The following is a 17,463-nucleotide window of genomic DNA, read 5'->3' as shown; positions in this document are numbered from 1 at the left end:
TACACAATTATTTGTACCCATTATATTTACAGGAACGTTTCTGGAGGCAGCTGATGGCATGGGTTGGATCGGGTGATGCACTGTGGTTCCTCCCAACCTGACCCCTCCTGTGATTCTGTGAGGCGCTGAGGTCTCTCTGCAGGGCCTCCCTGCCTTTGAGGGAGTCCACAGCCCCTCGCAGTGACCGTCCCTGGCGGTGTTTGAGGACAGACCGACGTGTTCGTAGCTGCAGGGTGGCAGCTCGGACTCGCTGATCCCGGAGCCCTTCCCCACCCTCATGGCTCCCGTGCCTACAACACCCAGAAGGCCGCGCGGAGCCGCTTCCGCCGCCGGGGCGGGCCGAGCTCGGGGCCGCCGCCGCCGTCATTGCGGACGGGACGATGTCTCGCTGCAGCCCCGCCGCCGCCCGCCTGCTCGGCCGCTTCCTCCGCCGTGAGTACCGGGACGAGCCCTCCCGGCCCCGCCGCGGGAGCCGGGGGCAGCGCCGGGGCCCGGCCGGGCCGGGCAGGGCAGGGGCCGGGCAAGGTCACGGCGGAGCGCGGCCGGGCGCGCTCGGCCCGCGGGCACCGGGGCGGGACTCGGGCTGTCCCCGAGGGAACCCGCGCTGCTGCCGGCGCTGCTCCGGGCATCGCTGGGCGTTGGGAGCGGGCAGGATCGGGGCAGGGGCACGCCTGGCTGCGAGGGAGCTGTTTGTAAATGTAATGGGAAGTTTCCCGTGGAGGGTGGGCGGCCGCACGTGTGGGGCACGGGGAGGTTTTCCCCGGAAAGACTCCAAAGGCAAGGGCCGGAGGGAGCCCGTAGAGCTGGGGCTGGAGGCCTCTGGAGGGCCTTGAATTACCCTGTGGTTTCAGCACAGCTTGCTAAACTTCTTTCTGTTGCCAAGGATAAGGTTGTAGACTTCCCTTTTTGGAGAATGCGAGCAGTCTGAGACTAGTACTTCAGCTCGAAACTTTTAATATGTGTTGTTCTGAACATCACAATGGAAAATAAAGTGCTTTTCTCCTTTTTTTTTTTTTTTTTTTCTTTTTTTTTCCTCTTCTTTCCAGTGTGCTTTTTCTTTGGCTGCATCCTCTTGAAAAGGAGACTTGTAGTGATAGAAAAAGGATAGTGGCTTCAAAGTGAAAGAGAGTAAGTTCAGATTGGATATTAGGAAGAAATTTTTTACAGTGAGGAAACTGGAACAGGTTTCCCAGAGAAGCTGTGGCTGCCCCGTCCCTGGACACGTCCAAGGCCAGGTTGATGGGGCTTGGAGCAGCCTGCTCTAGTGGAAGGTGTCCCTGCCTATGGCAAGGGATTGGAATGAGATGGTCTTTAAGGTCCTTTCCAACCCAAACCATTCTATGAGATCAGTGTGGGTATGCCCAGGCACAAGAGCAGTTACTAGGAATGTAAACAGAGGTGCATTAATGTGGTTCTTGTAGCTGAAAATGAATGAACAAACTCAAACCTACCTCATTTGACTGCACGTAAAGTGTTTTTGTCTCGGTGGTGTGGTGACTTGCAGGTCAGGTAATGTGATCTCACAACCCCAGGCTGCTCTGAGTAGTTCCTGTGGCACACCTACTCTCCAGGTGGGTATCCATTCCTGCCTCTTGTTATCCACAAGCAAGATCAGAAAACTATTTGTGCTGTTAATTTCTGCCACTTCAGCTTTTTTGAATTGGCTCCCGTGGGCCCAATAAGAATTGGTTCTGATGGAGGGGAACAGATGGGAATGTAGCACCTTCCAATTTAGTTTAATTTATACTCCCAGCAAAGCTAGTCTTGAGTGCGGTTTTATGTGTTAAAACCCCACATTGTTCCCTTTACAAACAGCAGTAAGAGATACAGGGAATAGTTATAAAATCATTTTGGGGGGTAGAAAGGAGGAAGAAATCTAAGTGGCTCAAGAAGTGTCTTTATGCAGCTGTTCATTAAGTCTTTTACAGAAACTCCTGCAAGATGAAATAGTCCTTCATTAGAAATCTTTAGTTTGATACTCTTTACCCTTTAAAGACTGCTGAAACCTTAAATTTGAGCTTTGTATGTACATTTTCACTAACAATTAACATCTGCTTCTCTGAATGATTTGAAATCATGAGTGCCCAGTGTGTTCTGTTGCAAAAGAGATGCAAACCTTGTTTTTGTTGGTGCATTGCTGAAGGAACGTGCAGGGTGTGTATCCCTAAGGTTGAGATGAGAAAGCTGTGGAAATGGAGTATGAAATCTGTCAATAAATGGTGAGTGCTGTTCAAAGGTCAGCTCAGAGCACAGCTGGTGTATGGACAGCATTAGGAGAGATCTGTGCTTGTCCATACCCTTGAAGAGTTTTTGTAGGCATCTGAACTGACTGGAGAGTCAGGATTAGGGGTTCCATGTCCTGGACGTGTTAGAAGGCTTTGGAGAGCTCTTAGATTAAAAGATTACAGTAATTATGTGAGTAACCCTGGCAAAGGATTGCTGCAGAAATAACAACCCAAACTGAAGAATGCCTTAATTGTTTTTATGTCAACAGTGTGGAGGGAGGAAAGCTCACAAACCTTTACCTGCTCACATTCTTGGTGGAGGATCCCTGGGGAAAAGCAGCTTGTTGGCTTGTAGGAAGTAGTGGATTTGTACTGAGGAGAGACTTGGATTAGGAAAGAGATGTGTTGAAAGAACTGAAATTTTTCTGAATGTCATCTTCCACTGGTTGTCAATTTGTTTTAATGTGATGGGTGTAGTGTAGGCATTGCATCTGCCCTTTGCAGCCTGATTAATTTACTTAATTCCTCAACTCCTATTTCATGGTCACAGATCTGGGTTTCCGTCATTAACAGGAATTTGGCAGGAAGGGTGAGAGGAGAGAACCTGAGGACTGATAAACAGGAATCCTGGAGTGCATAATCCTCTTAAAGGATATTTTGAACAATCCCTCAATAGCATGAAGGCTTCTTTGTCATCAAGGAGCATCTTCTGCTAATGTAACTGATAACTTCTCAGTGAGTTCTGGGGATGGGTTTATGCTCCTCTGCACTGTCAGGAGCTCCCCACAACTGTTCCTGATGTGTCTTCCTCGGGCCTTGCATTTGTTGGCAGAGGAAGGAGAAAGGAGATGGTCATAAAAATGTAAATTAAATTTGTAGAAAACATTGGAAGGAACTCTGAGGAGCAAGCTGAAGGCCCGTAACTGATGGGAGATAAAGAGGAGGAGTTGGGATGTGTGTGTGTAAAAAAGACACAGCATTTTAAGTAGCTCTCCTCATACCTCAGTCCTTCCCTGAGCTTCCCCTACACTGGCCTCCATTTTCCCCACTTACATTGGAGCTCCTATGATTTCTAAGGCTTTCTTCTTTCCTTACATAGGTTATAGAAAAGAAAAGGAGTACCTTCCATCATCTCCAAGTTCTGTGGCTATTTCAAGGAGCAATAGAGGAAGAATTTCACTTATTCTTCTTTCCTTAAATGGGTAATAGAAAAGAAAGGGAATATCTTCCTTCATCTCCCAAGTTCTATGGGTATTTCAAGGAGCAATAGAGGAAGAATTTCAGTCTTCTGGCAATGTTGGTGTCAGCTCAGGTCATTGTGGAGAGGAATTTGCTGTTTCACCTTCCTCTTATACTGGGCTTCTTTTATGAACAGCCACAGATGCTACCTCAGCTTCCAAATTTTCTTTTTTTTTTTTTTAATCTGGGGTAAATATGGGTAAGAAGGAGACATTTTGATTGGATTTGTGTCCATAGGAAATCATACAAGAAGACCTGAAAATAGTAAGTTCTGAGCTTTGTATAGTTTGGATGAAGAAGAGATTCAGCCTTTAGGATCTGTGCTGTCACTGTTTGAACAACCCAAATAGAGAAGGGTTTGGACTAGTTGACCTCTAAAGGTCCCTTCCAACCCAAACCATTCTGTGATTCCATGAAATGTAGCTTGGGTTGCATTGTTTTAAATGACATTTGAGCCTGAGAGGTGTTGCTGCTCAAGGAGGGCCTGAAAGCTCAGTGTAAATGGTATTTAAATACCCTGTGTTCTTTAACATACCTTGTAAATGGATCAGTTTTCTTTTTAACGTGTAAATTCCTGTTTGGACTCCATGATAAATATAATAGGGTATTTTTCTAGAAAGGCTTGTTAATTGGAATGCACAAGTGAGCTTTAAGTCCTGCTTGAGCCTTGGGATTGTGAGATTTTTTCCTAAGAGGTAAATGAGGTAGATTTTCCAATTATTTGTACTGCAGTGAGTACAAGAGCAGTTCTGCTCTTGGCTGGGGCCTCGTTGCCTGGAAATGCCAGAGGAACCAGCAGCAGTGTGTGGTGTTGGAGTAACTCTGTCCCTTAGTTTCTAATAAGGTTTCTTGACTGTAAAACAGCTGGTGTTCCATATGCAGGCTTATGCCCCACTGCTAAATTTAGATATTGCTTTTCAAATCTCCCCTGAGATGGCAGAGGTTGGGTACTTGAGCACTTTTCATAACTGTTTTCCTTTACAATGGACCAAAGTAGGCTCTTGCCACAGTACATCTCACTTTTTAGCTAAGTAGAATTAAAGTACTGAAAAGCCAAAATAAATAATCTTGTTATTTGTATAACTTTATTTTTAAACCACAAACTGAACAGGGGTGGGGCAGAAATGAATATTGTGTCTGGAAAGATTGTCCAGACTCTTATTTTATTTTTAATACACTTTGTTAAAAGTCTATTACAGGCCTTTGTTGGACATGGTAATGTTATCTTAGAACTCTGACTTGACAAAATGTAACATTTTCCCTGTGCTTTTGGGAAAAGTTGGATTTGATAAGACTTGTCCTTATGCTCTAGGACTTCATCTGGAGCCTTCACCTTTGGCCTGTAATTTAGATGAGAGCATTAAAATAGCATCACCAGTGGGTTTGGCCTTGCTGGTTCACAGCTGAAGAACATTTTTTTTAAATTTTATTTTTCCTCCAGTCTTCATGAAGCAGCATGCATTTACACCTAAGCACCCAGATTTTTTTTTTTTGTAGTAAAATCAATTGTCTGGATGGATTTGGAAGTTGTGAAGCAGGTCCTGGGTGGAAGTTGAGACTTGGCTTCTATTTCTGACTCATACCTGCTGTGAACTTGGGCATGCCATTTCCACTTTCCACCTGTTTCCTTCTCATCTTGGATCTGTCTTTAACTATTGAAATTGCCAGCTGCTTGCACCCAGGGCTTGCTGTTTGTGCCACGTGGAGCAGAACCTCATCCTGACCCATGGCCCTGCTGCTGCTCCCCTCTGCTGATAACTGAGGCAAACCTTGCTGCTGCAGCTGGGGCCAGGAGCACAAGTACAGAACTGTATCAAACCATTTGAAAAAACACAGAAACTCAGACTCATCCAGCCCAGAGACTGCAAGGTGATTTTTAGGTTTTTTTTTTTCCATAAATCACGTCAAAAATATGTTGCTCTCCAGACATTTGCCCATGCTAAGCTGCCTGCCTCTGGAGACAGCAAAGGGCTCAAATCTACAGCCAGGATTTTTGAACCAGCTATATTTTCTCTGAAGCAAGGCCATACTGCAAGAAGCACATGGATTTTAAGGGTAAATCCACACAAAGCTTAAATTTTAATTTAATGCTGTTTAGATATCAGTGCCTAAATTTTTTTTGATAGTTTAGAAAATGCTCAAGAGCTTTTTGTCCTTGAAAAATATATTATTACTGTCTTCTGAAAATGGAGGACTGGCAAACTTAAGCTTTCAAAAACATTTTTGTGCAAAGTTGTAGAAATCTGAAACTAGATCTGAATGAATGAACAGTTGAACTGGGAGTGTACAATTGCTATAAGGTGTAGAGAAATTGTGACTATTTGTGAGTTTGTCATCAGCAAGGAGGCGCTGGAGTCTCCCTCACTGGAGATATTGAGGAACCATCTGGATACAATCCTGTGCAATGTGCTGTAGGATGACCCTGCTTGAGCAGGGAGGTTGGACCAGTGACCCACTGTAATCCCTTCCAACATGACCCATTTTGTGATTTTTATGTTTTTCAAAGTACTGAAATTGCTCAGTGACAGGTGGCTAGCAAGTATTCCTCTTTGCAGTTGGATTTGCCAGTGATTGGGCACAGGCTCTGTAAAACTTAGATCTGAATCAGTTTATGTTGCCTGTTTGTTCTTTCCCCTTGCAGGCCCATTTTCAAACAGTCATTGCCATTCTCCTGGAAGCCTGGAGTGTTCTCCCCAAGGCCTCACTGGTGGTAAGGACTGGAACAGCTCCTTCTCAAGGGGAATCATCCTCTGCTGTCCTCAGGGTTGGGTGTCACCCAGGCACATCTGACAGTGAGGGATTGCCTGAGTGACTGGGCTCAGGTAGATCATTCCCTGCTCTCCTGACCAGCATTCCAGCTGTTCCTGGTTTTGTTTTGCCTCTCCCCTTTCTGGAGGCAGGCTGCTCTTCACCAGATGTGCCTTTGCAGGCAGGGCCTTGCAGCCCTGCCTAGGAAGACCAAGTCCTCAGCCTAGGACAAAGATTATCCTGTGCTGTCTTCTGTAGCAGTGGCTTCTCTCTCCCCTCCTACAGCCAGCCTGGTAGCCTTTGTTCATTAAATCTCGACCTTAGACATATTTTCATAAAATCATAAAATCACAAAATGCTTTGGCTTGGAAGGTGACCTTAAAGATCATCTTGTTCCACCCCCTGCCATGGGCAGGGACACCTTCCACTAGACCAGGTTGCTCCAAGCCCTATCCAGCCCAGCCTGAAACACTCCAGGGATGGGGCAGCCGTGGCTGTGGACAACCAGTGCCAGGGTCTCACCACCCTCACAGTACAGGCTTTTTTCCCTAATACCCAATTTAAATGTGCTCTCTTCCACTTTGAAGCCATTGCCCCTTGTCCTGTCATTACATGCCCCTGTCAATAGTCTTGGTCCATCTTTCCTGTAAGTTTCCTTCAGGTACTGAAGGGAATTGAGTCACCCCAAAGGTAGACCAGGTTGCTCCAAGCCCTATCCAGCCCAGCCTGAAACACTCCAGGGATGGGGCAGCCGTGGCTGTGGACAACCAGTGCCAGGGGCTCACCACCCTCACAGTACAGGCTTTTTTCTCTAATACCCAATTTAAATGTGCTCTCTTCCACTTTGAAGCCATTCCCCCTTGTCCTGTCATTACATGCCCCTGTCAATAGTCTTGGTCCATCTTTCCTGTAAGTTTCCTTCAGGTACTGAAGGGAATTGAGTCACCCCAAAGGCTTCACTTTTCTAGGCTGAGCAATCCCAATTCTCTCAGCATTTCCTCATAGCATCCTCATAGCTCCATCTCTCTCATCAACTTCCTGCCCTTCTCTGGATTCACCCCAGCAGCTCCACATCCTTCCTGTGCTGGGCCCCAGAGCTGGACACAGCTCTGCAGGTGGGGTCTCACCTGAGTGGGGCAGAGGGGCAGAATCCCCTCCCTCACCCTGCCCACGCTGCTTTGGATGCAGCCCAGTATACAATTGTTTGTTTGTTTGTTTGTTTTTATGGCTTTTCCTAAGGATTTCAGGTGGATTTTGTCTGTTACTGCTTTGTGTTTCCTGGCATAACAAGTTCTGCAGCAGTATTTGTTGTGGTTTAGGTTAAAACCCTGAAGGTCACTAAGCTGAAGTGCACTTTTGCCACTTCTCTCACAAGTTTGCTGCATCTTAGGCTGTTCCTTTCTTTGTGGAGTTTTACTTTGTGTCTGCATGAAGTTGAGGATTTGCTACAGCTCCTTAGAGAACAGAAGGTGGCTGGAGTTAAACCCTGGGTTTGCCAGCACTTTCTAAGAATGGAGTAAGGACTTTAGGTTTAGCAGTAGCACTGATGTGTGTAGGCTGCTTCTGGCATGGTTTGGTTTTTCTGTTCACTCCTTTGAATACAACTGAAGCATAAAAGCAGTGTAGCACTAAACTTTAGTTGGCAAGAGAGAAGCGTGAAGTTCTGTGATGGAAATGTGTGTGTATGTTTCTGCAGATTTACAACCCATAGAAATTCTGTTATTATAATAATTTAATAATGCATCTTAACAAATTCTGTGTATTATCATAAAGATACTTTTTGCTTCTTTCTCCTTAAAAGCTTTTACTCCCTTCCTAAAAAGAGAAAAAGGAAAAAAATATTCTCTTGTTCAGATGTGCCTGAGTACGTATATGGAACAGTCTGGGGACCATGATTCAGGGTCTGTTATTTTGATTTCAACTGCACTATTTACTTTCTTAAGTCTTAATTGCTAAAGTTTTAAAAGAGCTGAAGGGGTAAACAGTAACATTTTGGTGTATATATTGGAGATCTTGTATTAGGATTGTGCCTTCCCAGGGTCACTCTATGTATAAATTAAGCTTTATTTTGTCAGACACTTGCAAGGAATAAATTGGTTCTGATCCCCTCAAAACTGTGGTGTTTGAAAAAGCATATGGCAATAAATGTAGGTGTGCATCCTATTTATACCAGAAGCCCTCTCTTCTCGTCTCAGGCTTTCTTCTGTGGTAACATTCTGTGCATTTGCTGTCATCATTCCTTTCCCTTCAGCACAGATGCAGTCATTCCCCTTGGCTTTTTTGTTGCCAGCACACACCGTGCTCTTTTTCTAGTTGTGAGAACTAAATTGAAAATCACTCTAGTGGAGTATCTGGAGAGCTGTGTTTCCTCTTGAGCCCAAATGTGTGTCCAGCAGTGATGCCATAGCTAGGAATCTTGGAAAAAGATCTCTTGCTGTCTTACATAGCATCAGGTTTTTCCTGGGCTGAGGGACCCTTAAGCTCCTCAGTGTCTCTCATTGTCTGCTCTGGACTGTGCTCTGTTCACAGGAGGTGTCACATAGTACCAGCGTTGTAACAGTCTCAAGATTTTATCAGGATATTAGCTCTGCTTTGTCACTTTGCAGAGTATCTGAGAAGATAAAAACGTGTTTGTTTGCAAATGAAAGAGGTGCTTAAGAAGTTGTTTCTGTCGGGAGGAATCCTGAAACCGAGTACTCAGCATGAGAAACCTCTCCTAATTTCTAGTAAATTGAGTAATTGGCATAATAGGTGAGCTACAGGTGTTTAATGTCTTAGCCTGACAAGCACTGAATGAGGTTTCTTGAAAACATGAGCTGCTCGTGATTTTTTGATACAAGCATTGACTGATATGCACTTACTTAGCAGGACATGTTTTGACTCAGAGTCTACCAAAGGAGAGGATTAATGGTTTGTGCTCTCTTCTCTTTTCTCTCCAGTCCAACAGAATGGAGTCCGACACTGCTCCTACACAGCATCCAGGAAAAACCTATATGTTAACAAGAACACAAAGGTTATCTGTCAGGGTTTTACAGGCAAACAGGTATGTCTGTAAGTCATGTTTTCTATCAGCCTTTCAGTCAGAAGGTTAATTGCTCAGAAAACATAGTTATGTATGAAATGGTTTATATCCTGCCTTTGTCTGTGTTGATAGGAAGCTGGAGTTCCTTCACCATCAGGAAGGTCCCTTCAGCACTGTAGTTTACATTCCTTGGCCCAAATACTTGTGCACAAGCTTGAATGTTGGTTTTGAGTCATCTCTATTATAGTGCTTTTCATTTTTTTCATATTGTATACAGCTGAAAGGCTTTCTTTGTAAAAGGCTGTTTGCAAAAAAACTGCAAAAACCTTCCCATTTTCAAAGTGCTTCTTTCACAAATGCATTTCAATATCAATGTCTATGAACTAAATTTCTGTTTTTATTTCAGGATATTTAATAATTTTCTCAGATTCACTCTTTTGCAAATTTGCAGGCAGAGAAGGCTGCTTTTGTTAGACTATCAGCTAGTCATGGATGAGCATGCTAATTTCTATTTCACTGTAGTGTTTGTCATCTTCCAGACTTGATGTGGGAAAGAAACTGGCTGCTGTGTCTGCAGGTGTGTTAGCAGCACACAACAGAATACTCTTAAGCATGAAATTACAGTGCCATGATTGAAAAAAATACCATATTAGCATATTCCAAATGCATTTAAAACATGTGGATGCACTCGCCAAAATACGTTATTATATATGTATATATGTATGTGTAGTGAAAACTTCCCTTCTTATTGCAAATTTCAGTGACATAAATTGCCTTCAGAATTATAGATAACATCAAAGTTTTTGGTTAAGTTTATTTGCTGTTGCATGCCTTCTAAATTTACTTATTTTCTTTCTCATAGGGCACCTTTCACAGCCAGCAGGCATTGGACTATGGCACCAATCTAGTTGGAGGAATTTCTCCAGGGAAAGGGGGAAAAACTCATCTAGGTCTGCCTGTGTTTAATTCTGTGAAGGAGGTAATTTGCAGCAGTGACTGGAGGGCACAGAGTTTAAAGCTGAAGGGTTCCTTATTTCATGACTCACACTGGAGAGACAAATATTTGAGCCGTGGATGTCACTGGGCACAGAGTGAAACAGAAGCCTTGTAAAAGAGAGAGCATTCAGGGTGGTCAGGCACCAGTTTGGCTTCCACTGTGAAGTTCACAGAGCCTGGTACACTTGCTTTATGAATGCAGCTAGTTTCTGATTGATTCTGCTGTGCATGAAGAATTTTTAGCAAACTGTTATGTAAGAGCATTTATGATGGTGATCACAGGGCAGATCCTTCCCAGACAGTGGTCAGTTCTCAGTTCCTGGTTGTGCCCCGTCTTCAGGGAATTTAACACTTGCTTAGATGATAGTAGATTAATACAAATCCTTAATTCATGCCTGAGAATGGATGTATTTTAAATGACCTGTTGTTAAAAACATTCTCTTCAGCCCCGCTAAACACACAATGTGTTTCTTCTTGTGTCCCTTGCAGGCCAAAGAACAAACGGGTGCTTCAGCCACTGTCATCTACGTCCCTCCCCCATTTGCTGCTGCTGCCATCAACGAGGCCATCGATGCAGAGATGCCCCTGGTGGTGTGCATCACTGAGGGCATCCCCCAGCAGGACATGGTGCGCGTCAAACACCGGCTGCTGCGGCAGAACAAGACCCGCCTGGTGGGCCCCAACTGCCCCGGGGTCATCAATGTAAGTCACCTCTGGCTTTGGTCCAAGGCTGAACTGTTCCTAGTGGTGCTTTGAATGTTCCATCTGACTTCTCCCACTCTTTCCTTAGCCTGGAGAATGTAAAATTGGTATCATGCCTGGTCACATTCACAAGAAAGGAAGAATTGGTGAGTTGTTGAATATTTATGCGTCATCTAAAACACAAGTTTGGTGCTCTAGTGTTCTTCCTCTGAGGCAAGGCACATCCTGCCCTGGAGAGAGTTGATAACACTGTGGGACAGCTTTTCTGTCCTCAATTTGTACATGAATTTTAGCATTATCAATCCTGAAGGCCCAAATCTGGAATTCTTCCACAGTAGACACTGGGTGCTGATGGTAGAGGCAAAGCAGTTGGGAATTCCTGTAGGTAATGTGATTGACTTGATCTCGTCCACTTTTCTCGGTATCTTTCATTTTTCTTGAGATTTGAGAGCACTAAGCTCTCCAACACTATTCCTTCCACCAGCTTGGCTGCTTGAGACTGGGATCCTACTCTTCTGGTGATCTCAGTACTTCAGCAAAGAGAAGAGACTACAGAGAAGTTTATAACACAATTTAGACAACTATGAAACCATCACAAGTGGAAGTGACAAATATACCAAATTTTCAGGCAGTGTGGTAAAGGGCAGGAAGGCAGTGACTTGTTCATAATCAGTATTGGTCACAGCCCCTGTGTGTAATGAGTTACACACCCTGTTACATGCAAGTCTCTTGTCCTGACTTCTGTCAGCTCCTTGTTGTAAACTATAGAAATAACAACTTGATTTTTTTATTTTCAAATAATGCAGTTCAAGACCTGTAGAGAGATTTCTTCTGAAATGTCCATTTGTACTTACGTAGAGCTTCAGAAATATTTCTGTAAACAGCACATGCTGCTGTTGCCTGTCAGCAAGGGAACTAGTTTCACTTGAGCACAATAGTACCCTTTGCAGCATTTCCTTTTTTTTTGATGGAAAATGTGTTTATTGTGGGAAAGCCTGTTCAGTGCTGTTGAATTACAGGGACTCAGTGCATTTTTTTATCATGAGGAGCTCCCTCTGCTATGTGACCACTCTTGGCTTGAGACTAGACTGCACCTAAGGAATGCTGGAAGATGTGTTAGCACTCATGTTCCACCATCAGCTTTCACAAGTACCCATAAACCTGGAAGTGAAAAATCAAATGGCTGCAATTAGGCCCTTTATAAAAACCACTGAGACATTGCTCTATGACTGTAAAAGGGAACATCAACCAGTGTTACTCTGAGCTCCCTTCTGAATCAAAGTTCTGTTCTGATTTTCTAAATATATACAAGAAATGTGTTGCAGCCACAAGTTATTAGAATCTGAATGCAAGACACATCAAGTGCAAAAGAATATTTAACATCTTGAATCCAGTAGCTCTGCCATTGCTGGAAATGTTTTCAATGGTGATCCAAGAATCAAAGAATAAAAATGTAGATATGCCACCCTCCCAATTTCATCTAACGTGTGACCTTTGGTGAGATGTGCTCTCCAGCTTTCTATTACTGTGAGGCATCCAATAATCATCTGAATATACTGTGATGCAAGGTATAAAAATAGCCACAGTCTTTGGACTTTCATCTGTAGCTTCTCTGAGGCAATCTGATCTTAGTGGTAAACAGGGAGGCCTTTTCAAACATAGCAAGGAAAAAACCCTGTGCTGGAACACATCTGAGCTGGCCAACAGTATAAATAGTTGATAAAACTAAGGTTCTTAGTCTAGTGGTGTATTTTCTCCTCTGTTCATGCAATGTATGTGTTATATTCCTTGTTATATGGCTTGAAGTAGATGGAAGATGGTCTCTGTTTTTCCTGAAAACCTTTCCTTTTGTAGTACTAACAGAAGTCTTGACTTGAAAAAAATGAACAAAAAACCATGCAAATATTTTGCCCCTGCTCTCTGTGCTACCTTCCATCCTGAATTTAAAACTGGGTCTCTTGTGATACTGCAGTGTAAATGCCAGGTGTGTTCTGTTGAGCAGCAACAAATACCTGAATAGTGATAACTTGCATTTGTGCAGCATTTTCCTGTTATGGAAGATCTCTTGTGTGCCTGGCCATACTGTAGATGTGATCAATACAGAATCCTTTTGTTAACTGTTGAGCTGCAACTCTGTTTTAAGTCCCATGCATTAGCTACTCACATACAAGATAAGAAGTATTTTCTTTTATTTGCTTTTCAGTTTTCTTCCCTGGTAAGGCTTTAGCATGACAAAAACATTACTGACTTTCTGGGCAGCTTTAGTCCATTGAGAGTTAAGTGTCAAAAGGTGAAAACCAAGAAGTGGTACAGAAAGAATCTTACAGTGTTTTGGCAAGGACAGCTGGAAAACCTGGAATCTCATGTTGTTTACTGAGGTGATTTTCATTACTATAAGAACAGCTGCCTCTGGTTATGTGCTGTGTTAGTGGTAAGTTTATCTTCTTTTCTTTCCTCAAGGTATTGTGTCAAGATCTGGAACCCTGACATACGAAGCTGTTCATCAGACAACACAAGTTGGGTTGGGGCAGTCTTTTTGTGTTGGTAGGTTCCCTCAGAATCTGCCTCTTGGACCTGGACTAATCTGCTTTTCTTTCACAAGTGTAAATCCAAAATAATTCCTTTTTGCAAGTGTAGAATTTGCTGAATGGCAGTTGTGTTGACAAGTGGGATTCCTTTGTGCTGTGGAGAGTACAGCTCTTTTCTGTTATCATTTCCACATCGGGTTAATAAAAGCCTTAAATCCAGCTTTGAACAGAGAACTGCCAGCAAATATGATGTCAGTTTGGAAACAGACTGTCTCAAGAAGTTTAGTTATAATGGATTAGGACATTCTTAGGCATTTAGTTGGGTGTGTTAAGTAAATTCAGTTTTCATACACCAAAATTGTGGAGCTGGCATCTTGGGCCTGCTGTGTTCTTAACATTTGGTTTATGGTTTGAAAGGTGAACACTCAGGTGTCAGAGCTTTCTGTGAATTGTGGGGGAGGTATTTGGAGCAGGAGTTTGACATGCTCTGACTTGGGTAGAGCCTTCAGAGCTGCCTGTCTTATGAGCCTTTGGGAATACTCTCATGCTGAAATTTACTTCTCAACTTCAGTTGTAAGTGCAATATCCTGAGTTATCCTCTTTTTTATGGTTTTAATATTTTTTTGTAGGTATTGGAGGTGATCCCTTCAATGGAACTAACTTTATTGACTGCCTTGATGTCTTCCTGAAGGATCCTCATACTGAGGGGATCATATTGATTGGGGAGATTGGAGGAAATGCTGAAGAAGATGCAGCAGCATTTTTGAAAGAAAATAATTCCGTAAGTCTTAAAACACCTTGCTTCCAGACACTTTCATAGTTAGCCAGCTTCTTTTGCCACATCAAGGAAAGCTCATTTCAGTCTCTCATCTCTGTTTACAAAAACCACAAAGAGTCATGGGGTTTTTAGAGAAAAAGAGTTGAAATTAAGAGTGTTGTTGAGGTTGGACTCGAAGATCTTAAAGGTCTTTCCAAGCATATTCTGTGGTTCTGTGATGGGGAGAGCATTGTCAACTTCAGAATTTTATTCCTGTAACAATATTTGTAGTGATTTCTTTTTTTTTTTTTTTTTTTTTCTGTAGTATGCATGGGTCTGTAGAAAGATTTAAAGTTGGTTTGCTTCTGGTTTATGATGATTATCAGGAGAGGAAGTACTCCACACTTCTTTGTGCTGTGTGAGCTATTTATTTAATAACTTTGCCTGGCGAGTTGATATTGAAATTAAAAATGAACAATTTAAATAAAAAAAATAACAAAACAAAAATGAACAAAATGAGCAATTTGCCACCTGGAACTTCTTTTCCTCTTACCCTCCTCCACATAACACATTTATCTCTTCCAGGGCCCCAATGCCAAGCCAGTGGTGTCCTTCATAGCTGGCCTGACAGCTCCTCCGGGCCGGCGGATGGGCCACGCTGGAGCCATCATTGCTGGGGGAAAGGGGGGAGCCAAGGAGAAGATTGCAGCCCTCCAGAGTGCAGGGGTTGTGGTCAGCATGTCCCCTGCCCAGCTGGGCAGCACCATCTACAAGGTTGGTTCCTCAGGCTTTGGCAAGAAGCCACTTCGGAGGGAATACGAGCTGGGAGTCCATCTCTTACCCAGACACTGCTGCTCTGAACTTGCTTAAACATAGGAACTCTATTTGCTGGACAAGCTGAAATTGCTACATAAAAGATATGTGCACACAGTTTTATTTAATATTGTTTTATAGAAAAGTAAACGTAGCAAAATAGAGAAGAAATTACATTCTGCTTTCAAGCGTAGCGACTTGTTGAAATTATTTTCTGGATGCAAAGAGCCTGAATTAATGTAAAATATGAGAACATTATTTCCAAATAGGGTGTTTGAGGAAGGAGAGCCTTGGCATATAATTCAGAGTTATGGTTGAATATATGCTGCTAAAAAACTGAGGTGTGGAATGGGATTATTTGCATTTTACTTAATTCATATCCAAAAAAGGAAATTGCTTCACAGCTAGAGGAGATGCATAATTCAGCTTTGTTAGGTGTTTTTTGTTTCCTGTGGTGACTGTATAGTACAGCATCTCCACAGGCTGCTGTGGGATTCTTCCCTTCTTTTGTTGTGCTTTTTCTTTACTGAAATGAAAATGTTGATTTTGTTGCTTCCTTGGCTTAAGTCCTTCACCGTAAGGATTCTACTGCACTTCTGATGCAGAATTGGTGTTTTTCAAGCCCATTAGGCTGTGTCTGGGAGCAAATGATTCCTTGACAGCATTACAGTCTGGCAGTGACTGCAGTTTGGCTTTCCATATCTGGCTTGTTAATGTGAGGTGGGAGAATGCACAGTTTCATTTTCCGCTAACTTGCACACTTTATGCTTTTTATATTTTAATTTTTAATTCTTAACATCAGACTTCCTAAGATACAAAGTAATTCAAAATAGAAAAGAATAATAGAAGCATTTTCTGTTTCTCCTGCTGGTAACATCTGTGTGCTCTTTGCAGGAGTTTGAGAAAAGGAAATTGCTGTAAGAGAAGACACTCTGGAATACTTTCTCCAAAACACCAGTGCAGCACCCGGCCTCCGCTTATCTTTTGTCTGCTAATCTTCAGTTGCCCCAATGTCTTGACATTGGTCAATGAATTTGACTGGGAAGCCATAAACCTCCTGGCTAAACCTCTTTTGGTGTCTCCTTGTTTCAGACGTTGTCACCCTGTTGTAAATCACAGCAAATTAATAAACCTACTACTAAATCTGATCCATCTTTTGAATTCCTGAAGCAGAGCCGTTTCTTCAGTCATCATAAACAAAATCTTTTGTAACTTAAGCACTGCCCCTTTTTAAGGTGAAGTTGCTTGTAGAGCTGCTTTTAAGGATCAAGGCACTGACTTTATGCACATACCACACTTTGCTTTATTTTTAAGAAGTCCAGTCCTGCTCGTTTGTTGCTGGCCAGTACCTTTGAACAACAGGCCAAAGTTTCCGTCCATTAAACCAAAGCTGCTGGATCTGGAGGGATTGGTGTTGATCCACGTAGCTGGATATGCCTGAGGTCCAGACTTCCTCTTCAAGGCTGATTAGCCATGCACAGTGCAGTCCTCTACTGGCAAGGAGTTACGTTTGTTGTGTATAAAATTGAATTGTTACTGATAAAAATTAATATAATTTCACATGCAAAATATATATTCAAAATTGTATGAACTATGAAGATGATTTGGTCTTTAGCTGCTTTTACCCTAACTTTCACTTTATCTTTATCTTAACTAGCATTGCACTGCTTGTATTCTGAAATCCAAGTAACAATGGGACATAGTGGAGAACAATTATTATTCTCTAGAAAATAACATAATAAGGTAACTTTCTTGTTAACCACTCCCAGCACTGTAATGGATACCCCTCTTTTTTTTTTACTGTGGATATAGCCCAAGTATTGTGCCTATAAATGTTGCAAGTTTCATCAGGATGGATTGAACCCCAGATTGCTTTATATAGAGGACTGAAAGTTCATGTAACCTGGCACTTGTTTAAAGCTAACCTTGTCTCCCATAAAGGTGCTGTTACGAAAACCCGTGTCGTTATTTATTTAAAACTGTTCTTGGTTTTCCTACTCAAATAAATCCCTGTGGAATTTCTCTTCCTGAAGCAATCTGGTGTGTCAGTAGTGACATTTGCAGCTCCTGGAGCTAAGCCCTGGTGAAGTGCATAAGGGACAGGTCACATCTCTGCACACTGCAGGTGTATTCATGCACTTGATGTATGGTCTGGCACCAGCCAGGTGATCCAGCCTTGGGACACAGAGACCAGGTGCTGCATTGTTCACCTTGGCATGATTTACTGAAAGGAACCTGACACCCTGTCACTGGACAGCTGAAAGCAGCACTGAGCAGTAAATCGTTTGATACAGCCTGTGACAGCAGAGAAGGGTTTTTTTACTAGATCTGCTCAGTTTTCTGGTGGTGCTTGTTTTAATCTGGAGCAAAATGACTGATGGGTGCCCTTTGGAGACATAGCACTGCTAAATTGTCTCAGTCTGTGCAAGGGTG

General features: G+C 42.9%; 1 protein-coding gene across 2 annotated transcripts; it reads left to right on the top strand.

The window, feature by feature from the left end:
- Window positions 1-285: 285 nt before the first annotated feature.
- SUCLG1 (succinate-CoA ligase GDP/ADP-forming subunit alpha) lies at window positions 286-16,986 on the top strand. Of its 2 annotated transcripts, XM_041470223.1 has the most exons (10): window positions 328-432; window positions 6,106-6,174; window positions 9,152-9,255; window positions 10,097-10,213; window positions 10,720-10,932; window positions 11,021-11,078; window positions 13,393-13,476; window positions 14,090-14,241; window positions 14,803-14,991; window positions 15,925-16,986. In XM_041470223.1, the coding sequence occupies exons 1-10, from the start codon at window positions 381-383 to the stop codon at window positions 15,949-15,951; spliced, it is 1,065 nt and encodes a 354-aa protein (XP_041326157.1). In that variant the 5' UTR covers window positions 328-380; the 3' UTR covers window positions 15,952-16,986. The 2 variants fall into 2 exon arrangements, with proteins under 2 accessions (XP_041326236.1, XP_041326157.1); XM_041470302.1 differs by lacking the exon at window positions 6,106-6,174 and having other exon boundaries at window positions 286-432.
- Window positions 16,987-17,463: the final 477 nt, after the last annotated feature.

This window comes from Pyrgilauda ruficollis, unplaced genomic scaffold (genome assembly GCF_017590135.1).
Source record: "Pyrgilauda ruficollis isolate IOZ18807 unplaced genomic scaffold, ASM1759013v1 scaffold1, whole genome shotgun sequence".
Taxonomy (NCBI): Eukaryota; Metazoa; Chordata; class Aves; order Passeriformes; family Passeridae; genus Pyrgilauda; species Pyrgilauda ruficollis.
This window is presented reverse-complemented; position numbering and strand designations above follow the sequence as displayed.